General features: G+C 40.0%; 1 protein-coding gene across 2 annotated transcripts in view; it reads right to left on the bottom strand.

Annotated features, from left to right (window-relative positions):
* nde1 (nudE neurodevelopment protein 1) overlaps positions 1–8,299 on the bottom strand; it is an 11,315-nt gene extending 3,016 nt beyond the window's left edge. The window contains exons 1-7 of one of the 2 annotated variants that reach the window (XM_020604857.1): positions 8,209–8,299; positions 7,190–7,332; positions 6,375–6,528; positions 3,817–3,965; positions 2,397–2,533; positions 1,707–1,958; positions 127–212 (exon numbers count right to left, since the gene is read on the bottom strand). In XM_020604857.1, the coding sequence (XP_020460513.1) occupies positions 127–212; positions 1,707–1,958; positions 2,397–2,533; positions 3,817–3,965; positions 6,375–6,528; positions 7,190–7,275 (864 nt within the window). In that variant the 5' untranslated portion in view covers positions 7,276–7,332; positions 8,209–8,299. Of the gene's footprint in view, positions 1–126; positions 213–1,706; positions 1,959–2,396; positions 2,534–3,816; positions 3,966–6,374; positions 6,529–7,189; positions 7,333–8,064; positions 8,171–8,208 lie in introns of those variants that run through there. The other variant, XM_020604858.1, reaches the window with a different exon arrangement.
* Between the last annotated feature and the right edge of the window lie 2,560 nt (positions 8,300–10,859).

The following is a 10,859-nucleotide window of genomic DNA, read 5'->3' as shown; positions in this document are numbered from 1 at the left end:
CAGAAGCGCCCTGCAGCATCACATGATGAGAAGTCATCGGCTGAGAAAAGTACAGAGCGTGAACGGGCCGGTGCACTGTGATTTGTTCAATGTGGAGTTTTCTCTGGTCAGAAATTTGATTCTTACCCCAACTTTCCTCAGCAGCTCACCGACAATGTTCAGAGCCGAGATTCTCGTTGATGTGGTGAGAGGAGTGCCTGAAAGGCTTTCACCTGCAGAAACAAACCAGATTTTTGCATGAGAAATTTACATAAACAATTAAGCAACTGTCAAACTTGCTGTTAATTTGTCAGCATTTTATTTAAAATGAGACCAATGAAAATTAGTTTAAACTTATAAAAATCACAGGAACTAAACAAAGAAAATAGAAAATGTAGGTAAATTGCTGATTCAGAGTCGGAATCAGCTTCATTGGCCAGGTGTATTGGACACACGACTCTGGTAAAGCAGCTCTATATGTACAATGGGCTGGAGTCAAATTCCTTGTATTTTTGATGATGATTGCTTCTTCCATAAGGCAATAACAAAAAAGAAAATTGAATGTGTATTAGGAAAATAAAAATGAAGTACACACACACACACACACACATATACATATCAGAGGATCCCCAAATGCAGGTGTGAAAAACTTGTTGCATCATTCCCAAAAAGACTCATGGCTGTATTAGCTCAAAAGGTGCTTCTACTAAATACTGAGCAAAGGGTCTGAATACTTATGACCATGTGATATTTCAGTTTTTCTTTTTTAATAAATCTGCAAAAATGTCAACAATTCTGTGTTTTTCTGTCAATATGGGGTGCTGTGTGTACATTAATGAGGAAAAAAATGAACTTAAATGATTTTAGCATATGGCTGCAATATAACAAAGAGTGAAAAAATAAGGGTGTCTGAATACTTTCCGTACCCACTGTATATACAAAAGGTATATTAACATATTGCACTGAGGGTTGTCATTCTGTCTTGCAGTAGCACCATCCAGAGTTTAAGGCACAAACCCCACTTAAATAAGTTTGTCATTGATAAAAACCTGACAACGATCTTTGATTGATGCCAAATTCTGGCATAGTGAACGTGGCCCAGTAGGCAAAAAAAGGGGGTCTTTAAAAAGGGGTCGATGATGCTGGTGGAGGTTTGCTGGTGTTTACTGAAGACTATATAGTATAACTGCAATAACTGGTGGGAACTCATCAATATATTTATAACAGGGTATCTACAGACACTTTCAAATCTATTTCTTTTTAAGACTTCAACAAGAAATGTACAACTTCTCTACAACAAACTGTGCCTTAACCTCTAGAGTCCCTGCGTCCTCATATGAGGACCGCACAGCTTGGGTTTCCAAAGCTCAGGACTCTAGAGGTTAAGGACTGAATCATACATTTTCATTTCATCTAAACACCTGCACATAGATTTATATCACTCTGTTATACTCCAAGTCTTATTTACACAATTAATTTCAGATTCTAACCTTTTCATACAACAGTCTGATACATCATAGTAGCTAGTCTCAAAACCTACAATATAAACAGAACACAAGCACAAATAAGCCGTTGACTGTTGTTCAACTGTATTAAACTCTTTTTTTTCCCCCCCCACTGTTCCTCTCTATAACTACACAACAGTAAGTTAGGCGGACATGTACGCATCCCCAGTGGAAACTGGACTTTAAGATACTGGTCTAACAAGACAGCACCTGTGAACTGACCTCTGCTGATGGAGGGAGGTGGGGTGGTGAAGGGTTCTTCTGCAGCTGGAGGTCTGGATGGTGTGGTGGCAAGGGGGGCAGGCTGAGTAGAGAATGAAGATGTGGGTTTGTCCTCAGTCCTTTTGTCTGGAGGGGTGAGAGGTGGGGTGTGCAGTGCACCTGAGGATGAAGGCCCCTTGACTGCACTGCTGAGGGACGGCTTCCTCTCCTGTACCTGCTGTTTCTGCTGCACTGCCAGCTCCTGCCTTAGATCTAACACATGCACACACACAGAAACAGAGGAGAGCTACAGCCGTGCAACAGACACCTTTAACAAAATGTCACAAGCCTTCCAGCAGCCAGCCAGTAGAGCTGTCCATCCTACTTTATGCACTTTTTTTGAATGGTTCATGACTGTGCTCCAGCTTTTTTACACAAGTTTGCACTTTTTTTGAATGGTTCATGACTGAGCTTTTTACACAAGTCTACAAAATAATGAAGCAGTGAGGACCCAAATATAATTTGATATGGACTGAAATGACACCAATGTACTTCTTCACCCTCCTGGAAACATTTTATTTATAGTGAAGAGAAACCTCTAGGAATATAAACAGTCGTCATATCATATCACACGGCCAGTTCGTGATGACACAGGTTTTTGATACTGGCTTGAACTGAGGAGTGCTGACAGGGGATCACGCAGAACTCTACCTCTGGCCTCGTCCTTCAGTCTCTGGACAGACACCAACAGACTTTCTTTCTCATCCAGCTCACTCTCCAGGAAGGCATTCCTCTCTATAACCTGGTTCATCCTCTGCTCAAAGTCCTCCAGTGACATGATGGTCGCCCTGAGTCACACCAAGTGCAAGGAAAACAAACGGGGACATCAATATATGTCTGGAGGAATGATTCTGCATTTTGGGCAGACATTTTCATACTCAAAATTTTGAGCTGGTTTAATAAGAAAACCATACTGTGTGTTTTCAACCTGATTTATCAAGACAGCAGCTTGTTGCTCCTGAAAAGAGCCTGGGAAAAAATCTCTTCCTCAGGTGGAGGATATTGAATGATATAAATGTTACTATCTTTACAGTTTGTTTCGTATACTATTACTGAAAATTGAGACAAAGAAACCGCATGTCAAAGGACAAATGTATAACAAGATGCCCAAAATGTACACAATATACTGCAACCAGTTGAAAGAGATATAGCAGAGGAAAAGCAGCAGTTAAATGTGTTGGGAAAAACAAAACAAACAAAAAAAAAACCTTTGTTAATCTGGCCTCAATGTGCCCAAGTCTTCGTTTACCTCATCCAAATTGTTACAGCCCCTCCACTTCCTGCTTTTGCAGCAAACTGCAAGTAGAGTGGGTCCTGTAGTTACTATGGTGACACCTGTGTAAGTCTCAGCGGATACTGTTTAAGATGGCCTTCAGTGACTGCTCATTCCATCTTCCTCCTCTCTCCCTTGAGGATCCACATTGCCTGGGTTTGGGGTTTGTTTGATTTCCACACAACCACCCACACACTATTCCACTCATTCATACCCTGTATGCACCACTGATTTGACTGGTCCTCAAACCCCATATGTATTATTGGTTTTCTTTACATTTGTGTTCCAATAAATCACTTCTACTGGCACTAAAAGATGGTTCTGACTCCCCTTTTTGTTACCAGCTTGTGACAAAATCTCCCTTGTTTTTTTATGGCCTTATATTCTAACCCATGTTGATTTCACATATGTAAACGGCAAACTGTATGATAATCTAACAGGGCAATCACTTGATTTTTCTGCAGTCTTGCATGCTTTTCTTTTTTACTGTACAACATGTGAAAAGGCATCTAGTGTTCAAGTTAAACACTAGAATAACATTACTTTCATGCCAAATTAAACTGTTAAACAGCTCGCCTCTTTTCTCTGACCTCGTTAGTTTTACAAACACTGCTAAAATTTTTCTCTGACCTCGTTAGTTTTACAAACGCTGCCAAAATTTTCTTCTTAACCATAATGTGAAAGCCACATGGATTTCTTGAATATACAATTTATTTCTGAAGTTTTACTATCAAAAAACATCAGGGTCTTAAGTGGCTTTCCACCAACTGTGTGTGTGCTGTGTGTGCGCGTGGTGACCTCTTGGTTCTCTCCAGGTCATCGTTGGCCTGCTCTAGCTCTCTGATGTATTTATGAAGATGGTCTCTGATGGCTGTGGTCTCAGCCAGGTCTCCCTCCAGGCTGGAGATCTGCCGGCAGGCCTCAGAGTGCTGCACCTCATACTTTTCCTGGCAGAAGGTTGAGCACAGTGTCAGCACAAGCGAGTACAAAGGACAGAATATGAAGAAAAGACTAAACATGAACGCTGGCGGGCAGAAAGTGACTAAACTCTGAGAAACAATGCAGAAACTCTTTCAAAGATGCAACAGAATTCACTTAAATTTCATAACAGAACTCTTACATCTCCTCAAACGTCCCAGCATTTCATTAAAACCAAAAACCACCACAAATCACGATCTTAATGATTAAAAGAGCTGATGACAGCTGTGCTATTAGCCAGTCTAAAAACATAGTGTCTGACAGTTCCTTCCCAGAAACAACACAGAATGTGCACCAATGCGACTAAGCTGACCCATAGTACGATCACGGTCACTCGGTTCACTCCGTTACTGGTCTGCTTGTACGGTAAACCCACTTCCTGAGGCAGCCCACTTCACTTCACTGAGGTTTTCATGGCACTGAGCAGGCTGAAATGCTACGCTGGGGGTAGAGGCGATTTACTACTCAAAAGAAGAGAAGGCTTCTGGTTACTTACCTTACATACCTAGTGTCTCAAGGGGACTGCATGATGAACTTGTTCTTAATATAATGTTAACATTTATTTAACACTGCTCCAGGGTTCAAGGATTAGGGCTGGTCTTAGGGATCTTAAACAGTTCCAGGGTGGGGCACAGTTCCTGTAGTATTATGGCAATAACTAGCTTTTATAAATATCCTTTGTACTGAGCTTCCAGGAGGCACGGTGACGCTCACAGGTAGAAGTGGCAGGAACAGAGCACATGTGTCATGTAGCATGACACTGTAAAACTTCAGCACACCCCAACTACATTCCATGAATCCATTACTCTGCACATTGTACATGCATTCTAGAAGATAACGCCCTTCACTGCTCCGACAGTGAACACTAACCTTGTCAACTGATGTCATACAGTTCTGAATCACTGTTTTCAAAATACCTCAGCTGAATTTTAACAGTATCTCCATCACATTTAGACCACAACCTAAAAGTACATTCAGACCTGAGACCAAAATAATTTACCCAATATCAAAGTCTATTTACTTAACATTCCTAAGTTTTTTTGCTGTGTCACTGAGTTACTGTAGGTTTCGAGAGTCAGGTTGTGTTTGAGCTGTAGAAGCAGATGCCTCTTTGGCTGAAATAGCCCTCTAGATCTAGACCAATAAAATAAACTGTTGTGTCATTATCTTCATTAAAATGTATTAACACAAGAGCACTGAAATAAATGCTGATGCTGTGTTTTTTCTGATACCGTTTATATACATTTCTATCATTAGGTTAGACAAAGTGTTAGAAATGTCTCTCAATACAACAGCATTACAAACTGCAGTCTCCAAAATAGTCAAGTACTGCAGGACTATGGTGTTAATAAATTGGTAACCAAGTGAAATTAGTAGTTCTACTGTTGCTGCAGCAGAAATTGAACCAAATTTTAAAATTATTCAAGGGAAACCAACTCTGGGCCAGGACAGAATCCACAGAGTGCCTGCCCCGCTTGAGACCTGCAGATGGCATGCAAAGTTAAATATAATCTAGCCCACATGCTACAGCAAAACAAGCCTCATTTTTCCTGCAGCATGGCTTAATTGTCCCCTGAATGTTGAAGGAAAGTGCAAGGCACATGATGAGCATCTAAGGGAGCTGCACAACCATGCATTATGACAATTTGTAGAGCCAGTGTGCCCAAAGCAATGACATCACTTTCAGCCTGCACAGCCTTGCACAGGGCACAATGCTCAAGGCATAAACAAAGCTTTAGCACTGAAATATGTAGCAACCGGTTCCTATAAACTTCATCTATTCTAGGTATTTTTGGAAGTGACATTTTAAGCCTTTAGATTTTTTTTTTTACTGAGCTACTGCCCTTCAAAATGCCATTGGCACTGCACATCCCTGTTATGTTCTCAATAAAGGACAAACACTTTTGTTTGACAGAAAGGAAGACATTGAACTGTGACATTATTGGACTGGGTCTTATGGGAAGTACTGCCATCCCCTCAAGACACAGACCAAGCAGACGTCATCAGCTGCCTTTTTTGTGCCCTGAATCTGCCCTCTGTGAAAGGCTGCTTGTTCAGACAAGAGCATCAGTGAAACCTATTCAACACAAAAGGGAGTTCTAAAACCCAACTACTATCAGCTGATGAACATGGAAATCTTCAGTCAAATCCACTTTAACGGGCAGCCAGTTTGTTGAATGTTATCAAACTAACTGCAACCCTGGACAAATGTGACATAGCAGCTTTATGCTTCAGCACAGACTCTTATTACAAGCCCCTTTTACACAAAGATTGTGGAAAACTGCCAGAATTTTGGCCCTTCAAGGCAGCTTTTTTTTATTTTTTATTTAAGCTCTTTTACAATGGATTTTAAAAAGTACTGATAATGTTTTCCATACCTTGTAGTTTTCTAGCTCCATGCGGAGGCGGTTGTTAGCAGAAAGAAGTTCACGGTTTCGCGCCTCACACTGTTTTAATTCAGTCTCCAGCTCCACCTCATATTCCCGACTCATCTGCTGAAACTCCTGCAGCTCCTCCTGAGCTTCCTCCGCCCTGCAGAAAGTAGTAACAACTATCAGTTGCCACAATATTTTAAACTATGACTCAGTCTTATTACTTTGGACCATTGAGTTTTAATACAACTCTCACTTATGTCTGGGGTAGAACAATCAAACCAAACATTGTCCAAGTAGGTTTGCCAAAATAATTCTAAACCCAACCTATTTGAAAAACATAACATGAGCATATTCCCACAAAACCACAGAGAGCACTGGGCATTACAGGTTAAACACAAGAGCCCATACATCACAGAAATGTGTTTAATAGGAAGACACCTAGACGTTCACAGTATTTTGTATTGCAGGAGTGTCCACAGAATATCAAATGAATAGAAAAGCAGTAACAGCAAATTATCATTTTTTCAGAATCTACAGAATCAGTATGAGACACCAGAGCATGCTTTTAACAACTGTCTCCAATAAAGTCAGGTTGTTGTTTTTTTAAAGCACCAATACTTGTACTGTCCTTCAAGATCAGCAAAAAACACAACTCTGCAGGGAAATTAACAAAGACATTTATTCTCATATCATGATAGTGTCCCAGCTTTTTTATGGCCACAGAGTTAAACCATTTGAGCACTTTGACATCTTTTAAGTGAAAGAAACAGTGAATGTTGATTCTGCTGTGTTAAAACCAATATAAAGTGGGGGCACACCTCTGTTGGTGCATTACAGCTTGTTCCTTCCAGTACTGCAGCTCTTCCTCCAGGGACCCAAACTGTGGAGGCTCCGGATCCCCCATCTCCAGCCCAGATGTGGAAGTGGAGGGCTGACTCCTCTGTCACACACCAATACTAGGCTGTGTTTAATTTAAAAAGGGAAAATGCCACTCAGAAAAGTTCCATCTCTAGACAATTTATGGGTAACGTTAAACCTATCAATGGAAAATCTGAATCCATCAAGGGACATGATTTCAGGCGATTCACCAGGATTTCCGGGTTAATTCGGCAAATGGGTGAACCACCATGGACCCTCTCATTTCAGATAAAATCTCAGCTACTTTAATTTGGTCGTCACCGCAACACGTTAACGTGCGATTAACTTAGACAACGGAAAAAAACAGGCGAATATGTTTCAAACAACAACAGATAATGTTTCTTTGAAAATTACATGTATGCCGAACTAAATAACAGAAACAATCGATTCATAAGACATCTTTGACATTAGTCATTATCAATAGAACGTAACTCAAGCTACTCCTGAATTAAAATAGTTTCAAGAGTTACATCAAGGCTGGCCACAGCGAGCTGAACTAAGAAACAGGAACCTAAAGAAGCGTCACCTCAAAGTTAACGGGTCGTTTATATCGTCATGCGGTTTACTATTTGGAACACCTGCTTTGATAAACATTAGAGGATTCGTTCAAACTTGTATCTTCCAATGTCAAACCACATGCCTTCAGAAAGTTAGTAAAATGGAATGACCCTAGCTTGTAAATGCAAACAAGTTCGCCACTTCAGCTAACGGAGTTCAGCGTTAACCACTTAAATCCCAGCTAATATAAAAACATTAAACTACGGCGATGACTTACGGTCAACAACAAACTTCATTCGACGTAATGTTAACCACCTAACTCCTGTTCTAATTCCTCTTCGTGTTCTGACTTTACTATTTAAAAAGTTTGGCGATGAAATTTGAAGTCGCAGTGGAACAAGAAAATTATTAGAGAACTTGCCTGAAGAAGAAATCTCAAAGTTGCTCTTGCCTTGGGAAAACGTCGAACAATACACGCTGCCATTCATATTGTACAGACAATCCACCAATCACAAGTTAGATGCCTATGTGTTGCCTATTACTATTGGTCAATCGTCTGTCAATCAACATTAATTAGGTGGGATTAAGATTAATGTCCAACCAGAGTGGATATCTCATTCTAAGAGGCGTATATGCGTATTCTGAATGGTCTTGACTTTTTGATGGATTACCGGAGCCTACTACTCCTTGTGTTGTAAGAAACAAGAGGCTGTGATAATATGTTAAAAACCATTCTTAAATTAAGATTCTCATATTAAGATAAATACTGAAATTAATCGGCACTTGCTTTTTGAGCTGTGTGAAGCTTAATCATATTAATTACAGGTATTTTAAGTATAAGCATAAACTTTATTGCCAAGTATCTCAAGAACACAAGGAATTTGACTCCAGCTCAGCTCATACATAAATACAGCTTAAACATACATAATATAAAAGTTTGACAAACAGATGTACTGTAAAACAATTACTATTTTTGTTTCTCAACTGATCTTAATTTTAGATTATACAAAAAATGTTTCTATTGCAATCTTGTAAATAAAATAAATAAAGCTAAATAAACCTTTAACACCATGAGTAGCTTCAGTTGTTGTACTGTATCTTTCAATGAATTTGGGAGTGAGACTAAGCTCCGACTGGGTTGAATGTTTGTGGTAGAGTGAGACTAATATTCTCTCCATTATTAGACCTGGCTCTGTATCTGGTCACTACCAGTACAAACAGTACTGATTGTGCTTTTAATGGCACCTGACAGAATCTTTAACTCTTATTGGGGAATTTTACTTCATGTTGGTGATGTCAGACTCTATTCTTTTCAGAGGGATTAAGCAAGCCTATCTGATCCTGGTTAATTCACATGTACCATCACATGAGCGTAAAGCTGCTATAAACACACATACACAACCTCCACTCCACTCTGTCCTTGCTTCATATCTCCGCTACATGTTGTCAGAGACTTGACAGCAGATTTCAAACATGTTTCTCAGACCTTGATTTGGTTAAAGAAGTATTTCAGTATTTTGAGAATAACTTTATTTGATTTCATGCAGAAAGAGGGATAAGAAGATGGATATCAATCTCATGTTAGCACTATACAGAGCTGGAGGCAGGATGTAGTTAGCCTAGCAGGGGGAAATATACACCTACCAGCACCTCTAAGGGGTTCTGGGGAGTCATAAAGGTTTGGGGCAACTGTCCAGGAGCCCCTGACCTTTTGTTTGTTTAGCAACCTACTGACAGTGCTACAGTCTCAAGGCTTAACTCTGGCACAGTTTCCCCATCAAATCTCATTGAAATCTATCATCACATCATCACATCCACTGTATCCAGCAGAACAGGAGAGAGCTGTTCAGGTTATTTTAGTTTACTGTGTGGCCCCTTGTCAAAAGAATATAGAAGTGTTCACAGAACAAAGAAGCATCCTATATCTGAAAATTTAATATAATGCAACAAAATTGCTGAGGATTTCAGTTAGCTGTAAACAATTCATAATATCATAATTTGGACTTTCATACAAAGTATTTTGCTGTATTTTGGAAATACTGTATAATAAATAAAAGCCACATTTTTTCAGCTTCACAAAAGGATAATTTAAAGAAAGTAAATTAGGGGTCTGATTTAAGTAAGTGCCATGTTACATGTTAAGATATCTGGGCTTGATCTTTTCAAGTATGAGGACAGGGTTATGATAACATAGCTTCACTCTTCGAACTAGGAGTTATAGTCCTGCAATACTTGACTGTTTTGGAGACTGTTGTTATAGTTGGTGTGCTAATCTTAAGATCACTGATTCCATTGGGGAGCCGTTCAAGCATTTTGGGAAAGATACTTATTCACCTTTTTGCTGAGAGTTAGATGAGAGGGTCAGTACCACATCAGCATGTTATCTTAGCTTAGTTACCAACAGAGGCTTAATTTCCTTTTTTGTTTGCACAAAAATAAAAAGTAAAAGGTTTCTGGGGTTTTACAGGATACTATGTGAACTTTGGTGGTGCTGAATAGGTAAGCTTTGATACCTTTGGACGCAGCCACGCTATTTTTCTATTGCCCTGTCAAATAAAGAAACAAATAAATTACTTAATAAATAAATTTGTTGTCTTTATGCTAAGCTAAGCTAATCACCTGCTGACTCCATTCGACTTTCCAACAAAAAATGTTACATTCATACTTCATACAGAAGCTCTAGTCCAGGGGCCCCTTGCTCCCTTGGTCCCAGAGTATGTGTGGTTTTTTTTAATTAGATTTTTCTGCGCGGAAACCTGGCCAGGTCACCTGTGTAGAAAACACTAGTTGCCAAAGGCGATGCGAAGCTTTGGTCCAACAGGAGTTTGCGGAAAACCATCCCAGCAGACTTTCCAGGGAAACGCCGTTCCGGGGCTCGTAGCCAGAAGGAATTATTAATGTTTCCATGAAAACTGGTTGCCACGATGGCCATGTTGCGTGTGTGTTGCCAGTCCATGCACTCCTTCTGAGCTATGAGCTGATGCACCAGGTCACCGCCGGCAAATAAGCACAGGAGGACGCAATCTATCTGTGCGCGGTAATCTGGGAGGGATTAGACGGTTCCACTGGCAG

Source organism: Monopterus albus, unplaced genomic scaffold (genome assembly GCF_001952655.1).
Source record: "Monopterus albus unplaced genomic scaffold, M_albus_1.0 scaffold68.1, whole genome shotgun sequence".
In the NCBI taxonomy this organism is placed as follows: domain Eukaryota; kingdom Metazoa; phylum Chordata; class Actinopteri; order Synbranchiformes; family Synbranchidae; genus Monopterus; species Monopterus albus.
Note: the sequence above shows the minus strand (reverse complement) of the source record. Positions and strands in the feature narration are given on the sequence as shown.